We start from the raw sequence: 20,154 nt of genomic DNA on the forward strand, positions 1-20,154 counted from the left end.
TTTTCCCTGGAAAACAGCCTGGTTTTCTTCCCTTAAAGAGTTGGTCTTCACTTAAACTTAACTTCGTGTAGAGGCTTGGCAGTAGGGGAACAACACTCACAGGAAAGGACACAGTGGGTGATACACAATTTTCACACAGATATCTCAAATTGGATTGCATAAAAATCCCACTGTATCCACGTTATTACCACAAACACTTAATAATTAAGGAAATTCAATTCAATTTTATTTATACTAGAGATGGCACGATACCACTTTTTTATGTCCGATACCGATACCGATATCATAAATTTGGATATCTGCCGATACCGATATGAATCCGATATAGTGTGTTTTTTAATCAACAAAACTTTTTTTAATATCTTGCTGCATTTTGTATAAGTTTATACTCAAGTTTAAATAAATAACAACACTAAAGCTATTCTGTTATACCTGTATGTAAAAAATACACTGCATCCAAAATATGTCATAGTTCAGCAATACTGATCAATCTAATAAAGTTAAACCTGCTCCATCCTCCCTATTCTGGTATTTTAAAGAGTACTTAGAAGAAATTTTAAGCAACCTAACTAATACGGTTGCAAACTTCCAGCAAAAAAAAATAAAAAATAGGGAACCACCCTCCACCTCATGATGCTTAATCGATGTAATCAAATTTAATTTGATGCAGGGGGGAAATGCACAAAAATAAATTATTTTTCAAGAATAATTAAATAGATTCAACATCTTTCTTCAACAGAATTGCAGACTGCACAGATGGTATCTTCCCAAAGGAAAAAGTACTATAGCTTACTAGGGTATATTAGACTTAACAGTTACTATATACAGTAATGGACTTCTATATATTTTACACAAGATTAAAACTTTGGGTGTAAGAGTCAGATAATTATTTATTAAAAGCTAGACATTTTAAATGAGAATAAGAAAGAAAAGTATGTCTTTGTGCCCCCTTTTCCCTGTTCATGCCCTATCGGCCCCCCTGGCTAAACTTTGCTAGATCCGCCCCTGCACAATTACCAGCCGTCAGCTATGTAGAAAAAGATCCTGGTGTAGAAAGTAATATTAAATAAATTCTAACAACAGCTTATCAAGCTTAAACGTGCTGCTGTTGTTCAGCCGCTGGTTTCCTCTTTCTGGTGAGAAGTGGGCCAAAAACTAAGAAGAGAGACGGACTCCCGACAGAAAAGCCGATCAGCTGATCATTAAGTTGTTTCACGATTGAAGCAGCAGGAGAGAGAGAGAGGCAGTCGCTCCAGGTATGGTTGTTAAGCTTAACGTGGGAACGCTTTACAGACATTCAGAGATGAACTTACACACTTGCTTTACTTCTCTCTGGGAAAACTTCCTCATAGATGAAATGCTGGTTTGCTAGCAAGGCTACAAATACACACAGCCGCTCTATCACGTGATGCACACTACTGCTACGTGCTACGGTTATGAGCCGAGTTACGCCGCGTAGCAAGTTTTGTGAGGTGCTTTTTTGATATTTAATGGATCGGATTACATTTTTTATTTCTCGCCGATATCCGATCCAGTAATTTGGGTCAGTATCTCTAATTTATACAGCCCCAAATCACAACAAAAGTCGCCTAAAGGCACTTTATATTGTAAGGCAGACCCTACAATAATACATACAGAGAAAAACCCAACAATCATATGACCCCCTATGAGCACTACTGCTTGCTCAAAGTGACCTGCTTTGGCCACAAAGGAGGTACATTTGAAGCACGTAAAAAAAAGTGCACCTTTCACACAGGACTCTATGCAGTCCTGTGAAAATGTAAGTATACTATTACCGCTTCCACGAGAATTAAAAGGGTAAGTAGAAGCCAGGTGGTGCTATTCAAATGCACTTGATTATGCACAGAAGTGGTATTCCCAGCAAATTCACCCCAAGTTCAGACCATGCAAAGCTCAGAGTAACTGCAAAAAAAATGCAAGAGCTGCAACTCAGACTCTACAGACCTCAGTTAGGATGTTAAGGTTTATGAGAGTATAATTAGTAAAAGACTGAACAAGTACCGTTCGTTTGGAAGGGCTGCCAAGACAAAGCCTTGCATCTGAACAAACAAGAAGACTGCAGCAACAATGTCCTTTGGATAGACCACCAGACCAAACAGGTGATGTTTGGCCATGGTAACTCGCCCCACGTTAGGCAAAAACCAAACACAGCGTTAATTTGGGCTTGTTTTTCAGCCATGTGACCTGTGCTCCTTCCAGTCACTGAGTCAACCATGAATTCCTCTGTATACCAAAGTACCGTGGACTCAAATACGAGGCTATCTGTCTGTCGGCTTAAGCTTGGCCAGGTCATAAAACAGGAAAATAATCCCAAGTACGGCAGCAGAATGCCTGAAAAGGAAAAAGTTAAAGTGCTGCAGTGATCCGGTCAAAGTCCAGACCCTTAGCCTGAATGAAATACTGCAGTTGCCTTAAAGAAGTGAAGCAACATTGTTAGGAAGAGTGGGCCAAAATTCCTCCACAATGTGACAGATTGATAAATTCACACAGATAACTTCACTTCATTCTTGCTAAATGTGGTTCTATAAGCTTTTGAGCCATAGGGTGTGTTTTTCACAGGACTGCATGATGTCCTATGAAGACTTCCTTTTCACATGACTGTCTTTAACAACATGCAGTAAATGAAAAGAGCTCTTCTTGTTCTAACTGCTTCTTGCAGACATGACTCTTGTTGTGGCCGAGCAGATGTCAGCAAAGCTGTTGTAAAGCTTTTATTTTGGACTGCTGGTTGGAAAAGACTGGCAAGAAAAATTGTTAGGAGGATTTTATTTATTTTCTGACATTTTATGGACCAGCTTCATTTCTGGTTTTATCCAGAAATTAAACGGCAGATTATTCTGCCAAAAAATGAAAACATTTGGTATTGCTGTGATATTAGTTTCTCCTTGCTTATTTCAACCTGCAGCAACACACTAACATACACTCCATGGACAAAGTGCAGGGTGAGTAAGAATAGACACACGATTTTTGGAGCTTGCCTGCATAGATTTACATCCATTCAATCATCAACACTAGACAAGGTAAGGTCTGACTCATATCTCAATTTACGGTGGATGGGGTTGAGGTCAGGGACTGATACACACGCTAGTCAGTTCTCACACACAAAACTATTCACATCATTTTTATGGATCGTGTGTTCCTCTCAATCATGCCATAAACTTTGTGGGGGTTTTCTATTATATAGACATTCACTGGATATTTTATTAGGTTCATCTTGCTAGTACCAGGTTAAACCCCCTTTGGCCTTCACAACTACGCTTGTGGTAGTTGTGCTGGAAACAATCAGAGCTTATGATCCATATTGACACGATAGCAAGTTTACTGGAGCAGCTTTTCTATTCAAGGCCATTTGTCAGGTTCATGAAACCAGTTTAAGCTGGTTTGAGCTTTTTGACATGCTGGAAGCAGCCATCAAATGATGTTACTCTGTTGTCATAGAGGGATGAACATGGTCAGCAACAATACTCAGGTAGGCTGCGCTGTTAAAGCAAAGCTCAGCCACAGCACACCACCAGCGGCAGCCTGAATTTTTGATACAGGGTAAGATGCAGCGACACTTCATCTTGTTTATACTAATTTCTGAATCCCGTGCAAATGTCACAGCATAAATTGAGACACATCAAACCAGACAGACCTGATTTTTCCAGTCTTTTAATCCAGTCTAGTTTTGGTGAGGCAGTGCAAATTGCACCCTGAGTTTCCTGTCCTTGGCTAACAGGAGTGGTACCCAGTCTGGTCTTCTGCTGCTGTAGCCCATCTGCTTCAAGGTTCTAGATGTTGTTTGTTCAGATATGCTCTTCTGCGCATCTTGGTTGTAACTTGTGAGATATTGTTGCTTTCCTGTCAGCTTGAAGGAGTCTGGTCATTTTCCTCTGACCTCTGAAATCAACAATCACCCAGCTGCTTGTTTTTTGTTGGGGGGTTTTTGGACTTATCTCCGTAAACACTAGAGATGTTTGCGTGGGAAAATGCCAGCAGATGAGCAGTTTCTGAAATATTCAGACCACCCTGTCTAAAACCAAAAATCAAAGTTACTCAAATCACCTTTCTTCCTCATTCTGATGCTCAGTTTAAACTTTAACTGTGTCTGGTGAGCTTAAAGTATCACTGCATTTGAATTTCTTTATTGCAATTTATGTTTAAAAAAAAGAAGAAGAAGAAAAGCATACATGCAGTTAAATAATAATGAATATCGGTTTAGTGTTGCCATGAAAGATTGTCACATTTGAGGCGCCTGGGTTGCGCAGCAGTGAACACACAGGTTTATATCTCTTGCATGTAGATGTGACAAACTCGGTCACATCGTGGCTGCATTCATGAATGTTTTAAACCATCCATCTTTCTGAGTCTTATCCTTGCATGATGTGGGGATTTTTTTTTTCTTCTGCATGCAGATTACTTAAAGTTTGCTCATGTAAACCTGCGTGCGTGTGCCATGGCGTGGGCAGTTGCGGGAAGGTTTTGTGCATGTCCGTTTGTGTGTGTGTGTGTGTGTGTGATAGCAGCCAGGCAGCTGGTAGCAGATGTCAACTGCATGCTCCCTCTGTGTAGATTAGTACCACATGATGACACCTCATCCAGATAACCTTCTACACTCTCACAGCACTGCCACAGAGGTGGTGGAGACGAGCAGGGGGAGGTTTGGGATTCATCTCATGTTAGCTGTGGGAATTCAGAGGAGATAATGATAACACAGTGCCCTCTAGTGAAACGCATTTGCGTCTGTGTTCAGATAGCTGCTGCACAACTAATCCATACTGAAAAAAAGCTTAGAAGGTCACTTGCTCTGTGCACTGACTCAAGATAAGACTGGTGTGCTTTTTAAATTAGTACATGAACTAAATTGGTACTTTTTGTGTTCTTTTTATAGGACTTTGAGAAACCCAGTCCACCCCAGAAGCCCCTACCTGCAGACCCACTTGGGAGGAGCTCTCGACTGGGTAACAGTGTCGCAACAGCAGGGGGGCACATCCCCGGGAAAGCGGCCCTACCCGTACCTATCCCCACTGTGCCAAGGCCTCCACCCTCCATCCCTTTACCAAGCAGGTCTGTGGAGCATGACAAAAAAATACACAACTTAAAAGGCCTTTTCAGACATCTTCATCTCTGTTAAATTGATGGCTTTTTTTGTCACTTAGTTTTTGGTAGTTTATTTAAAGAGACTTAGTTCTTGTGTGACATTTTGCACCTAAGAAGAAGCCGTAGCAGTTGGGGAAAAGAGTAATGTCATCTTTTCTGTCACAGGCTGCATCGCTAATGGAGTTCAAGTTATTTTGTGATTAAAGGCTAATTAATGATTGTTGTGAGTGCAAGGGACGCTCATTTACTTGTGAATCTTTTGATAAATTTGTTCACCAACCTCATCATTTTCAACTCTCACAACACTCATTAAATTCAGCTTTGCTGACGCGCTCTGTGTATGCTGTTGGATATTCATAACTTCCTCCTTATAGTTGGGAGTGCTAGCCTGGCTATTACAGTGGTTATACAAGGATTATTACCTCTTCTGTCCCAAAGCATGAGGGCAAATAAAAAATAGTTTTTCGCTGCATAAACTTTTCGCATTTGCGATGCTTGCTGTTTTATTAAACTACTTTTATTATCACTGTACACAAAAGCAGTGAAGTGGAGGATTTGATATACTGAAGCAAACAAAGAATGCTTTTAACGCAAAAGCATTAAATTTCAGTTGTACATCACCATCATGCAGAATGCATAACTGTCTGTAAAACACTAGTTTGGAGTTATTAATTCCTCTGGATTACTTATAGTTAGTTTACTAGTAAAAGTCATATTTCTTGCAGTTTTGCCTCTGAAAACCACCACACTGGAATTTAAATCAAACAATCACTGTTTTATTGAAGTGCAGCCTTTAAGCTTTGATTTAAGGGGATTACTGACATTTTTAGACACAGTCCCACATTTTGAGAGACTCAAAATTAATTGGACAAACTGACATAATCTTAAATATAAGGAAAGTTTTTAATAATCTGATGAAAAGCCTTTGCAGTCAATGATTGTCTTAAGTCTAATATCGCTAGACCTGTACTGCAGCTGGCTTCAGTTGCTTCTTGTTTGTTAGCTTTCTCTTCCTCCAGTTTAATAACTGAAAAGCATACTCTATTTTGTTGGGATCAGGTGACTGAGCTGGCTGTTGAATAGAAGAAGAAGAATGTCCCATTTCCTTTCCCCTGAGAAACTCTTGGGAGTCTTTTGGAGTATGCTTTGGGCCATTATCCATTTGCACTGTGAAGCACTGTCCAATCTGGCTGAATCTGAGCAGAGAGTATAGCCCTGAACACTTCAGAATTCATCCTGCTACTTCTACCGACAGTCACATCATCAATAAACACGAGTCACAAATTCAGCTTGGCTTAGCAAAGTCTAATCTGTCCTTCTTGTTGTAAACTCTATATTTCTATTCATGAAGGCATCTCTCGATTGTACAGCGATGCTGAGTTTGTGTTGGTTTAGTGTTACTGAGCTCTGAGTACCCCAGATTGTTTATTTGGTGACTTGTAAAGCTTTTGTTGCCTCACTGATAGATTTGTTTTGTTTTTTAACCTAGTGATGGCCTCCTTCACTTACACTGACGTTTCTTTGAGCCTCATATTTAAAATTACACTGGAAAAGTATAAAATATAAATTGAAAACTTTGAATTGACTTCAGATATTATGCCTGCTTCACTTGTCACAACACAGCCAGGGAACAAGACGTGGCCAGACAACTGCCTGTCAAGTCAACTGTCTAGTGCGTATCGAGTGCGTAGTTGATTTAAAATAATATTTGGTGCTGTACAGAGGCAAAACTACAAAAACTGTAAAAACTGTGTCTTTATTCAAAACTTATAGACCTAAATATACTTCTTGTCTCCAATCTAGTAAAAAAAAAATGCCATTATCTCTTTCTGAGTGATGTCATTATCCACAATGAGATTATTCTTCTTTTGCCGAGTTACATTTTCACAGTCAGTCCAGTTTCCAGCATCGACCACTTTAGTTATTGGAAACGATACCCTACAAAACAAAAGCGTTATCCTTTTCCAGTGTGGGCTGAGCAATCCAGGTGTTTCTCAAGCAGATTTCACAACTGGTGGTGAGCTGAAGTGCACAGTGAAAGAGACGCTTAAAGAGAACCTAATGGTGTCATTCGTCTCTCCGTGTATCTATTATTGATAAGCTGAAGCAAAGATGTTTTCCATTTGACTTCTCTCTGAATTTAGAGATCCATTCAAACTGGACAGATTATCATCGTGTTTTAGATCATATACATTTTCAGAAATGAGACCAACCTGTCTGAAAGGAGATATTTATATAGTTACTTATTATTACCATTGTAATGTTGTAATCTATCTGTGTTTGTGTTCACTCTTCAGACCTGCACCGGCACTGCCATACAGACCACCAAAGATTCAAAAGGACTGTTGAGCTCTCAACTTCATGGACATGTAGATCTCCGACTAATAGATGGAGACTTTCTTAATTTGCACTAATTTCTGAGACTCTGTTAGACCTTTGGGACAGTTGGAAGTGTCACAGAGTTCCCAGTAAAAACGGGGGCTAACATCAAACCTTGATGCTACGCCTCTAAAAGGTGCTTTGTCATCCTTGCTCAGGTACCAGTGAACTATTTATCTATTTAACTATTTAACTAGGATACTACCGGTTTGTGCAAAGAGGACTCTGATGAGGGATGATTCTCTTCGTGGGAAACTCGAGGAAAAGACGAACACGAGGCGTCATTACGGACACTTCGTTTTTGCATTCTGTGATTGTTTTTATACATTTTCTTCGAAACAAAATGCTGAAATATAAAGTCTTTTTTATAACTCGTCACGTTGCTTGAATGATCAAAGTGCAAAACATTTTGTTTTGTGACTTGGATGATGATAAATGGAGATAGAGGACAAGTCAGTAAGTAGTGGCGCAATGTTATTTCTCCAGTTTTTCATTTTTTATCACGTACTGAACACCAAATAAGTCCTCTATGTCCTTGTTGCCTCACTGCTAAAAAAAAAGTCTCCTATTTTCATGAAAATACGGCTATTTTCTTCATGAATCATCTAAACGCTGGATAAAAAGAATTTGATTCCCTTTTAAGACGTAGACTACATTTTTATTGTGGCATTAATCCGCTCACTTTACAGTCTGTGCACCAGGCTCTTTTATTCCTTATAAGTTCATTTTTGTAGGAAAGTACAAAGAGGAAAAGTAATTTTCACACACCTCAGCCTGCCTCTGACATACTGCTCGGGGCATGCATTGGACTCTAGACATGTTTTCTCCTGATACTGGCAAGTGCTGTTGAGTGTCAACAGACTTGACAGACTGACTGTGTTCCAGAGAATTACACCAACGCCGAATAATTCAACATCAATACTGGCGTTTGTATGTTTAACCTTTGCGCTCGCCTCATCCTTGAGAGGGCGAGCCAAGCCGGATGACTTCAGCACCACAAGCTTTCCAGCGAAATGTTTTACCGTATCCGTCCTGTTCTTTTTGTTGCTTTCACAACATTCCTTTTGGAGTTTCTATGACTTCACTGTTTTCGAACGCCGAGCTCACTCACGCATTCACAGCGGCGCTCATTGCACCCCAGAGCTTGAGTCAGGCTCTTTTTCTCTTTTTTTTTCTCAGTGTTAGTTGTTGACTTGAGGGATTCAATTGTTAACTTCACAGCGCAACGTGTCAGTGTTTGCATAAGGCATTTTGTACTTGCAGTGTTTCCGAATGCAGTGCTTGTTCAATCGCTGCTGCAGAATAACTGAAGCCAGTCACTCCCTGCATACCTGCGTTGTGTTTTTGTAGTATCTAAATGATGCTTTATTTCCCTTGTTTTGAACGTGTTCAGATGTGTTCAACAGAGTCACCGCTCTGCTGGAAAATATGTCTTATTGCTGTGTCAATTAGCTGTTCAATGTTTATGCCATCTGTAAAAACCTAAATGTACTGTGTTTATTAAATTTTAAGTGTAACATGTTTAAAAACCATTGTAAAGTGTAAATGTCAGTTTTTCTTTTTTTTTCTTTTGTTGTTTTCTTCTTCTTTTTTAAAGCACAGAAATGTAAAGAACTGCTTTGAGACGTTGCCACTATTACATTAGGAGGTGAAAACATGATGTTGGACGATTTCCAACGTTTTAAAAGAATGACAAAGGTGTCAGGATTACATTTAAGCTGTGAGAAGACATCAGAGCCAATTAAATGTCCCCTGTTTACAAGACGGTGTTTTAATTTCATTCATACTTTGATTTATGACTATAAGAATGCAACACACCACATTAAAATCCACAAAGAAGCCACCATGACCAATAAGGGCGATGCAATAAACCGACTGACCAACTAGCAACTGAACTGCCTTAACTTTTCATGGCGTAGATTCAGCAAGGTGCTGGAAACATTTCTCAGGTTTTCTGAGCCATATTGACATGATAGCATCGAACAGTTGCTGCAGATTTGTCTGCTGAACATCCACAAAATTAATCTCCTGTTCCACCACTTAAAAGTGCTCTATTGGATTGAGACCGTGGTACACTGAACTCACTGTCAGGTTCAAGAAACCACTTTGAGATGATGTGAGCTTAACACGACATGGCGCATTAACCTGCTGGGAGCAGCCATTAGAAGACAGGTACACAGAGGTCATAAAGGGATGGACATGGTCAACAGCAATACTCAGGCAGGCTGTGGCATTTAGGACCCAAAGTGTGCCAAGACATTAAACCTCCACCAGCAGCGGTCTGAAGGGGTCATATGAGGCAGGATTGATCCATGTTTTCATGTTGTTTATGCCAAATTATGTTCCTACCATCCAAATGTCTCAGTAGAAATTACAAGACTCATTAGAACAGGAAACATTTGGCCATTTTTCTACTATTGTACAATTTTGGTGAGTCTGTGTAAACTGTAGCCTCAGTTTCCTGTTCTGAGCTGACAGGCGTGGTAACCGGTGCGGTGTTCTACTGCTATAGCCTATCTGCTTTAAAAGGAGATGTTCTTCTGCAAATCTTGGTTGTAACCAAGTTAGTTTTAAAGCTAAAACTAGATGTGAAAAAAAAAACATTTTAGTTACATAAAATAAAAATAAAAACTAAACTTGAACAGCCAAGTTTGTGAATGCAATAACTTGAGAACAAAGAGACGTAGGAGTTTAAAGCTGATACCATGGATGGTTTCTGCTAAAAACCTCTGGGAAGTTTGAATTTCGTTTACTTTCAAAGGTCAGAGATCACATTTTTCTGAAAACTGATGTAGGATTTTGAAATCGATACCATAAGTGTATCTATTTTTTAGTATACTAAAAAAATTGTAATTTCTTTTTATTGCAGCTTGCCCGATGAGCCTTTAATGGATGTGTTTATTGGGATTCTGAACGTGTACAAGACTGTGAGTCAACTGCTTTCAGAAAAGTCTGTTTTTATTGCAGTAACTGTACTGATATCCCTAAATGTTGCCCCTGGCATATGCCCTGCTTACAATACTAATTAAAAAATACTAAAACTAAACATTTTCAACATTGAACGCTAAAATTAAACTTTTTTTTATTATTGATTATGATATTAAAAACTTTGAAAAAACTCTGGTGGTAACAAGCGGTTATTTGAGCTGCTCTTGTTGTTGACCTCAACGCAATCTGTGAACAAAATATATTTTCTCTTTTCCGCACCATTGTGTGGGAAACTCCTAGTAAATCATCAATTTCTGGAATACTCAGGCCGGCACTAAAAACCATCACCTTTCTGATGCTCAGTGTAAACTTCGGGAGGTCATTTTTACCATATCTGCATACCTAAATGCACTGAGCTGTTGCCATCCCATTCACTGATTAGATATCTGCATTAGAGAACCCTTGAACAGGTGAACCAATAAAGTGGCTAAATATATTACTCTGATGAAAGCAGCAAATATGAAAAGTAAGACATCAAATGTCCTTTCTTTTATTTTTCGTTCTATTGAGCAGAAATCTGTTAGCAGGGTTTCTTTGTGTCACTTAAAGGAGTGAGACTGAGATATGGCTCATTTTCTCAGTGACGTCTTTTATGCAGGTCCTTTCAGGTACCTCATGAAGTCCTGCACTGCTTCAGCAGTTGATCTTAGTTGTTCAACAGTGCCACCTGCTGGAAAGCATGGCTCATTACAACAACTGCAGTGCCTCCCTCTCTGGGGTTCAGCTTGTTATCTTGCCATAATGTGCTCGAACTACAGGCTGAAGTTCATTAAAGGTCAGCTCCCCCAGCACTTGTTAACACCACTAGCACTGGAAAAGCACACAAAAACAGGAAAACCTCAGAGATCTAAGCTGCCCTTAAATCATCATATAATCAACATCAGAGTCTAGACCCAGAAAGGTTGGACATCTACTTCTATCACCACTCCATGCTGTCAGATTTTCATACTAAGCCTTAAATGTCTCAGTGGATATGGGCTGAGTCAGTTTTCCGCAGAATCTTTTGTCACCTACAAACAGACATAAATTCATATTAACTACTTACATTCAGGGTCCAGCCAGAACCTCATAAATCAGAAACAGAATTTAACCACAAATAGTTCTGCATTCACTTCAGGGCAGTGATTTATATAGAAATATAACCATAATACAACCAATTCAGTTGAGTCCCATGTTCCAAAAATAATCTTTTTCAGGTTAACACATCAGTGCAGACTGTTGCTCCAAACTGACTCTCTGGCTTTATAAATTAGAGGGCAGTTATTTACAACCCTTTCCCAAACTGCCAGAGACTGTAAGTCAGTCTGCTTTGAGACAGGTAACCCTTGCAATCTCTAAAGTAGTTGCCTACAGTGGTCACAGGAACTAATTGCAATCGGTCACCAAATACGAAACAGTTCACACAAATCACTGGACATCAAGGTTATTTCCTGGTTGCTGTCCTATTGAGTGACTGAACCATGAAGTGAACTAATTGTGTGTGTGTGGGGGGGGGGGGGGGGGGGGGGGTTCTAGCTCCTCAAATTTCCTTTATTGTCTGATATATAGATTTGTTTTCTTTTAATTTGGAAAGTTTAGACCTATTTAAATGCTGACTGCAGTGTTGATCTTTGTAGAAATGTCATTTCATGTATGTAAAACGTAGCTAAAATAATTATATGTGGTTTATTAAAGATTTTTTTCACTTGGCTGGTTGGTTGCCTTTCAAGAAGTTTTAAAGATTAAAGCCAAATGACGAATAGCAGTGATCCAAATCATTAGACCCATATTTCAATATTTTACTTTTTTAACATTTTATCTTAATAATTTGTAGTGCTTTTCCTTACAGTTAGTGCAGTTTTAACAATGTGAGACTAGATTTGACAGAAGTATGGCTGACTGCTTACGGTTCTTCATTTGATGGCACTTTTGTTCATTTAATTTGAGCAGGATGACCACTGATGAAATCAATTTCTAAATTACACCACAGTTGATAAATAAATGCATTTTAAACTGTGCACAAGTTGTGATCTTTGTGTCGCAGCGAGATTTCATTGTAAACACCAGACCACTCTGAATCTCTGCCCACAGATCTGTGTTGTGTGTGTGTGTGTGTGCGCGCGCGCGTGTGTGTGTGCACGTGTGTGTGTGTGCGCGCGTGTGTCATCTGTTGGTGTCTGCACTTCTGTGAGATTAGTGGCCACATAACAACACTGGGCTGGCAGCCTAGTGAGCCTTTCATTTGGCTTCACTTGCGGAGGCGGGCTGAGTGCTGTCCAACAGTTTACTGAGAGCTAGAGACCTACAAACTCAATTTCTGTGGCTCTGTAAATGAAGTGTAAACCTGACAGACCCGGAGCCTAGTTGTGATGGCGCAGGACGTTACAACTTTAACTGGAGAGGACTATTTAGAGGGGAAATCACCCTGTTGTTCAGACACAGGAGCTTTGAGCGAAGGAGACAAAGAATATGACGACATCCTGGAGCTTAATCAGTTTGATGGACTGCCTTATTCCTCCAGGTTTTACAAACTGCTGAAAGAAAGGAAGGAACTGCCAGTGTGGAAAGCAAAGTGTGAATTCATGGACACTTTGGCCAAAGAACAGTTTGTTGTTGTCAGTGGCTCTGCCAAAACTGGAAGGAGCTCTCAAGTGAGTATTGTGGGGTATTCAACACTTCAGCACTGGATGGTTTTTCTTTTTTTTTTACAGCAAGACATTTAAGTCATTTTTCTATCAACTTAAAGTCTGGAAGCATTTGTAATGTAAGCAATTTGTCTTGTTAATCTTACTCTGAAACAGATACCTCAGTGGTGTGCTGAATCCTGCCTGTCAGTCCAGTTCCAGCACGGCATGGTGGTTTGTACCCAGATACATGCACAACAGGCTGTAGATCTCGCCCTCAGAGTGGCTGACGAGATGGATGTCAACATCGGTCACGAAGTTGGGTACAGCATCCCTCTTGAAAGTTGCTGCACTACTGACACGGTCCTCAGGTGTGGTACAGCAGCACTTCCTACTTTTCCCACTTTATACATCCAATGTTTCTTTCTCAGAGTCTTTCTCTCAGCATGGCGGCTATGATAATGCACGGTCATGACACACAAAGCTAAATCACCCCGCCTTTTCTTCTTCTCAAAGGGGAGGTGAACAAAAGGCTTGAGAGGCTCTTTTCAGCAGTTCGTCCACAGCTGCCCGGCTCCCTGTCTCCCCATATGTCACACTCCCTCATGTGGGTCCCTCATAGGTTAGCTAGGAAACAATGAAACTAAGCACATTAAGGGGAGGGAGACAAGATAAACAGGCACCCGGCAAGGATCTCCCTCCTCAGACTAATTATTAGAGTAAATTACACTAATGGCAGCATAGCTGAAGTGTAGACAAAGTGTTTTTCATTAAGTTGCCACCTTCAGGGATGCTGAATGGATTTTCTTTTAACATACTGGTTTAAGCATGCAGGCTTACATTATAGAAAAGATTAATTTCATGCTATATCAAAATAGATACAGTGTGCCTGTGCGTGCATTTACTTGCTCTTTCCTAATGTCAAGCATCATTTTATGGCCTTTTAAAGATACTGCACGGATGACATGCTTCTGAGGGAGATGATGTCAGACCCTTTGCTCGCACACTACGGTGTTGTGGTCGTGGATCAGGCCCACCAGAGGACTGTAGCCACTGATGTTCTCCTGGGTCTGCTGAAGGACATCGTCCTGCAGAGGCCGGAGCTCCATGTGGTCCTCCTTACAGCTTTCCCACCCAGCCCCAAGCACTCGACCCACTTTACCGGGTCGGCAGCGCGTTTGATTCACCTGGAGACCCCGGGTGCCGGGGAGGTGGTGTACAGCAGCACAGGCGACGGCTACTTCTGCTCTGCTCTCCGTCTCGTCCTGGAGATCCATCGCTCCAGAGAGCAGGGGGATGTGGTTGTGTTTTTGGTGACAACGCAGGTAAAAAAAAAAAAAAAACTAAACTAAACAAAACATCACTGCATGACCAGTAGATTCAGAAGCCTGAAACTAATGCACGTCTTTCTCTAATTTTCCTTTTTGTTAACTCTCTACCAGGAGATAGATCTGGCCCACAACATCCTGTGCCACGAGAGGAAGAGCTTACCCATCGATCTGGGTGAGCTACTGCCAATAGCTGTGCACCCTGGGCAGCCTGGGAGTCTGCCTGTCCTGGGGGAAGAGGAGACCAGCCAGACCCGCCGAGTATTCCTCAGTTCAAGCTCAAATGAGGACTTTTTCTGGGCTGTTAGCTCGATAAGCTTTGTTATTGATGCCGGGCTTGAGAAAAGATATGTAAGTTGGTTGTTATTTGCATTATTTAAATCAGCACTTACATGAAGGCTGATTTTCAGGGTTACAAATTACATCACTGATGCAGAGACCCAGTTGCTGATTAATTAGAGAGTTTCATGTGTTGAAAAAGCAGAGATTTGAATGCATTGTATAGTTGTTCCTATGCAGAAAGAAAATGAGAGAAAAACTGATATTCTGAAGTCTCACAAAAAAAATGTTAAAGCTTAAGCTTTGGTCTGGAAAACAAGGTACATCTTATATTATAGCACAACACAATAGAGACAATAAATCAAGTTTTAATTTTAGCCTCTTGTCAGTGTTATGTAAAGATAACAATTTAAATCATCAGTCTTTCTCAAATTATTTTTCAGATACTTCTGTGTTATTTGGGGTGAAAATATTTGCCATCAAAATGTAGCTTAGTTAACGTAAATCAAGGTTAACAGCCTGCTGTGCTGTTGCAGGTCTACAACCCCAGGATCAGAACAAACTCAGTCATCATTCAGCCTATCAGCACCGGTCAAACCGAGAGTCGAAGGCAACTGGCAGGTCCGGCAGGTGAGAAGTTAAAATGCTACAAGATCTGTGGCTGCTACTTCACTACAGGTGTCCCATCTAAAAAAAAGATGTTTGCTTCCTGTAGGCAAGTGTTTCCATCTGTATCCAAAGGATAGACAACTTCCTACGCAGATACGCCCGCATATTGTGGAGTCTGACATCACATCCACTGTGCTGTTCTTGAAGAGGATGGAGATCGCCGGACTGGGTCACTGCGAATTCATAGACAGACCAGGTGAGATCTGCATAAAATGACTGTAGAAAAACTGATTTTTGTCTGAACCATTGTTCCCTAACTTAATTAAAAATTCGGGTTCAGTCAGTTCTTTGCCTTTTGTTCCAGCACACAGGAACTTTTTGTATTGGAGGGCAGTGAGCCGTGCTTCAGCTAAACTGACAGCTCCTGTTCTGCGTGCATCCTTTTAGAGCTGACCTGCTTTCGTTTGCTTTTGTTCCCCCGGATTTATTCACCCCCACAAACACACAAACACACAGACACTGAGCCTCACATTAGCTGATTGGAGCACAGACATGCCAGAGTTGGTATGAAGGACAACACAAGATAATAGACAGCTGTGGTTTCATAATTTTCCCCTTCCTCTCATTTTGTCTTGAGGTCTGTGTTTGTATTTCTACAGGGGAAAAAAACGCATTTGTTTAAAAAAGAAAATAAAAAATAAATAAACAGCTTTATTTTGCATAGTGATACACGGCAGATGTTGGTGAGGATTATAAAATCCTAATCTGCTGCTGCCCATTCACTCTAAGCATTCCCACTGGGGTGCCAGTACACTGTGGGGGGACTGTCCTAGTGCTTTGGATTACTATTTGGACGGCATGAAAAAATGGCACACAACACTTTTACTCAACATGTATTTCAGTGTAATTAATAATCTCATATGTTTTTTTTTATGGTGCTTAATCCAAAACCCTGTCCAACCCAGATCCTGCAGGCCTCATGCAGGCTTTGGAGGAGCTCGACTACCTAGCAGCTCTGGATAATGACGGCAACCTGTCTGAGATGGGCATCATCATGTCTGAGTTCTCCTTGGAGCCACAGATGGCAAAGACCGTGCTCGCCTCCTGTGAGTTTGACTGCGTCAGTGAGGTGGTCATTATTGCTGCTATGCTATCAGGTAATGTGACTGTGTGGCTTTTTAGCACAAATATGCTATAGAGAGTCATGTAGATCTACAAAACCGTGCTTTGCTTTTTTTTTATTATTCTTTTAGCGCCATCTTGCTTCATGGTTCCTTCTGTGGAGCTGAAACCAGAGGCAACCCAGTGCTATATGAAGTTCCAGCACCCAGAGGGAGACCACTTCACCCTGATTAATATCTACAAGGCCTTTAAACAGTGCCAGCAGGATCCATGTGAGTGAGCAGAGCATCGCCACGCACAATCTCATAATGTTTATACCAGTGATAAGTTTCCTATTGTTTAGACCAATGGTGTCAAACATAAGGTCCAGGGGCCAAAATCAGCTCGCCAAAGATTCCATTCTGGCCCACTGAACATTCTTGGAGCATGTGAGGAAGGACATGAATTTTAGACTTTTTATTGCATTTATATAAGTTTTACAGCTTTTCTGATAAAGACCTACATCATAGCATTTTATACAACACTAAAGTAAATAAGTAATAGATAAACAAATAAATAACAAAAAGATCCTGGTGTTTTTACCATCTACTATAGAAATTTGGGATTTTTACAGTGGGTTCACAGTAAAAGTTATGAATAATATAAAATATTAAAATTATAAAAAATTATAAAAATGTAAAAAACAGCTTTCTATTAGACATGTTTTTTTCTGTAATATTACACATTTATTTCTTACAATTACATTTTTTAATCAAGTAGAAAAGATTTATTTTTGAAACTGCACTTCTTTTTCTTATATTAAAATATCGCGGGGATTAAATGTGTAGTTAACTTTTTCACTGGTTTGGCCCACTTAACATCAAAGTGGGCTGAACCACAGTGTAAGATGAGCTTGACTTCCCTGGTTTAGACAGTAGACAGAAAAACTAAACCCATGCCAGATTTAAGAGTTTAATTACTGCCACCGATTCAGTAATTTAAACCCATGTTCCTGTTTTGTCAGACTGTAATATAGAGAAGTGGTGTCAAGACTTCTATCTGGACCACAATGCTTTGTTGATGGCCGACGGGATTCGCAGTGAGCTCACAGACACCCTGAAGAGGATCGAGCTGCCCATTTCAGTGCCCGCCTTTGGTTCCCGAAGTAACACGGTCAACATTAAGAGAGCCCTCTTAGCAGGTTTCTTCATGCAGGTCAGAAAATGTTATTTATTAGCATCCATCCTCCGATTTTCATTACTGCTTTTCAGAGTCAAGGTCACAAGGGAGGTAGGGAGAATCCTGCACCCATCCATGCACACGGCCATATTGGAATAAACTGTTAAGTTAGAAATCCTGTTTTCTTGTTGTTGTTTTTTATTCCAGTCCAAAAAGCACAGCAACTGTATTCGATCTGCAGTGAGAATTTAAATACTCTGCTTACAACAAACACCCACAGTCCTTCTAAGGACTCTTAAAAACATTAAACTCTCCCGAGTGGAACTAATGGCAGCATTATGAAGGGTGTTTTAATCATGTGTAATTTCACTCAGAGTTAAGTCTCCATAATTAATTGTCAAAGAATGGGTCCCATTTCAAATATTAATGCATTTCCATTTATTTAGCATGTAGGTTATTAAAGACATGCTGAATAATTAGCTTTTTATGACTAATTTAAACAATCAAAGCTGACAAACATTATTATTATATTATTATATGTTGCCTTCAGCTTTGAATACAGATTTTGACGGGTTAATTAAAGACTTCACTTGCTTGCATCTTTACTTGTTTGCACACGTCGCTTTGGCTCGAGCTCACATTTCAGCTCCTGTCAATCTTAACACTTCATCAGACTCTCTAAACACCGCGTATTTTGTGCTCTCAGAGTCTACCTCTCAGCCGACACTTCTACTCCTTTCGGAACTTGCACTTGTTTAACTCCTAGTCTTTAAATTTGACTTCACTCCCTGCTTACATCCTTTAACCGCCCCTTCCCTTTCAACTTATTTCCATATTTGTATATAGACTGCCAGACTGTGAGTGTGAATTCAGCTTTTTTGCGTGTCATTTACTATGGTTTTTATTTTTAAAAACTATTATTTAAAGGTAAAAATGACAAGTATGAATACTTAAAATCACTCCAACTCTTTTTGCTCCCAGGTGGCACGTGATGTGGATGGATCTGGGAACTACTTTGTTATAACCCACAAGCACATAGCGCAGATCCATCCTCTGTCTGGCTACGGAGCCAAGAGTCCCAAGCTGGGCCTGCCTGAGTGGGTGTTGTTCCACGAACACTCCTTTTCAGAGGACAACTGCCTCCACACCGTAACCCACATAACACCACAGGAGTAAGTCTCAGCCTTGTTTCCATTTCCTTCCTTTAACATTTTCATTTGTTGACTTCTTTAACATTTGCATAAATGTCTAGATGCAGTTTTTTTTTTTTTAGACCACCCTTCTGAGGAGGCTTAAATGTAATCAGGTGGACACATTCCCCTTCCCTTTTGAACCGTATGTATTTAAAGGCCTAGTTCAGCTCAGACTGGTCGTGCTGGTTGTGGAGGGAGGTCCTATAATCCTGCTTTCTAAGTATCTGCTAGTTGAAGAAGGGATTATGGATTGCACAGATCTCTAAGAATGTGGAGCTGCAGCTTAATGGAGGGAGAGAAAGCTCTATAGCCTTTCTCATGCTGTCTTACGTTTCACATCCTGAGCGTGTGCAAATCCGTTCACTTCAGCTCGAATATGAGGAGCAGACACACCGTAAGTCTTCTTTCCAACAAAGGCGTGTGCCGCTCAGCACTAAATGAGATCGAAAACAGCTTTGCAAATTGAAATTAAGTTTGCATTAGTTAAATTCATCACAAATTAGATGGTCTACGTTTTTTCGGTGAACAGAACACTAAAATATTCTCTCCTTCGTTAGGTTCATTCAGATGGCACCACAGTACTTTTTCTACAACTTACCATCGAGTGAGAGCAAAGACATCCTGCAAAACATTTTGAACCACGGGGCTTCTCAGTACCAAGAAGAGAAACCACCAGCATCACAAAAGGAATCCCATGAGGATCAGACTTCTGACCGCTGTGTTATACAGTGACTGATGGAGCCACTGTTTCAAGTTATTGGGACTTTTTGCACAATATAGTACAGAAACAGACTCTGGATCATCAAGTAAAGAATCCTATAATTGTATTACTTTCTTTTTGTGGTGCAGTTACTGTGCCCTAACCCCCAACCCCAATATAGTCTTTGTATGTTATATTTGAATAGCTATACAAAATGAACTAATATATGAAATAAAAATATTGCTCTTTTTAAGCCCTGATTATTCGCATTTATACGTGTTCAAGATTTTTTACATTCCCATCGAGTCCTTTAAAGATTTTCTGACTTCCCTTCCTCCTCATCTCTCTTCAGCCATCAGACAGATAGCACTGTGTCCCAGGCCTGATTAATGAGTTGCAGTAGCAGTCTGGACATGCCTGCAGCTCCATCTGGTGTGAATATAGCTGACACTAGAGGGCTGACCCAGTTCACTGACACCACAGTGAAAACATCTTTCACCTCTTTGGTGGGCTTGAACAGCGCATCAAGGACGGCTGACCATAACCCACAGGGTGCCATGCTGCCTTGAAAATTGCAGGGACTAGTTTGATGGCATAGCACACTGTATTTTTCTTTTTTTTTTTTTTCCAGAGATACAGTACTTTTGCAAATTGGTGTCAAATGCATATCGTTAGCCAAGCAACATTTTAAGAGA

General features: G+C 40.3%; 2 protein-coding genes across 3 annotated transcripts in view; both read left to right on the forward strand.

The window, feature by feature from the left end:
* The window catches only part of adam12b (ADAM metallopeptidase domain 12b), an 88,707-nt gene extending 79,466 nt beyond the window's left edge, over positions 1-9,241 (forward strand). For both annotated transcript variants that reach the window (XM_085182296.1, XM_085182297.1), the window contains exons 22-23: positions 4,892-5,067; positions 7,398-9,241. In XM_085182296.1, coding sequence (XP_085038422.1) covers positions 4,892-5,067; positions 7,398-7,449 — 228 coding nt within the window. In that variant the 3' untranslated portion in view covers positions 7,450-9,241. The remainder of the gene's footprint in view (positions 1-4,891; positions 5,068-7,397) is intronic.
* Positions 9,242-12,672: 3,431 nt separating this feature from the next.
* Positions 12,673-20,081, forward strand: dhx32b (DEAH (Asp-Glu-Ala-His) box polypeptide 32b). The gene is made up of 11 exons (XM_085182298.1): positions 12,673-13,097; positions 13,248-13,441; positions 14,020-14,395; positions 14,513-14,749; positions 15,214-15,307; positions 15,393-15,542; positions 16,252-16,443; positions 16,540-16,680; positions 17,412-17,602; positions 18,548-18,738; positions 19,317-20,081. Exons 1-11 carry the CDS (start codon positions 12,816-12,818, stop codon positions 19,489-19,491), a joined length of 2,223 nt encoding a protein of 740 aa, XP_085038424.1. The 5' UTR covers positions 12,673-12,815; the 3' UTR covers positions 19,492-20,081.
* Positions 20,082-20,154: the final 73 nt, after the last annotated feature.

The sequence above is a fragment of the Neolamprologus multifasciatus genome, chromosome 13 (assembly GCF_963576455.1).
Source record: "Neolamprologus multifasciatus chromosome 13, fNeoMul1.2, whole genome shotgun sequence".
In the NCBI taxonomy this organism is placed as follows: Eukaryota; Metazoa; Chordata; class Actinopteri; order Cichliformes; family Cichlidae; genus Neolamprologus; species Neolamprologus multifasciatus.

Excerpts from the sequence above, each read along its gene's own strand:
- dhx32b (XM_085182298.1), top strand. The coding sequence starts at position 12,816 with ATGGCGCAGGACGTTACAACTTTAACTGGAGAGGACTATTTAGAGGGG. Across the intron at positions 13,442-14,019 it reads ACTACTGACACGGTCCTCAG|ATACTGCACGGATGACATGC; the intron begins GTGTGGTACAGC and ends GGCCTTTTAAAG. Across the intron at positions 14,750-15,213 it reads CCGGGCTTGAGAAAAGATAT|GTCTACAACCCCAGGATCAG; the intron begins GTAAGTTGGTTG and ends GTGCTGTTGCAG.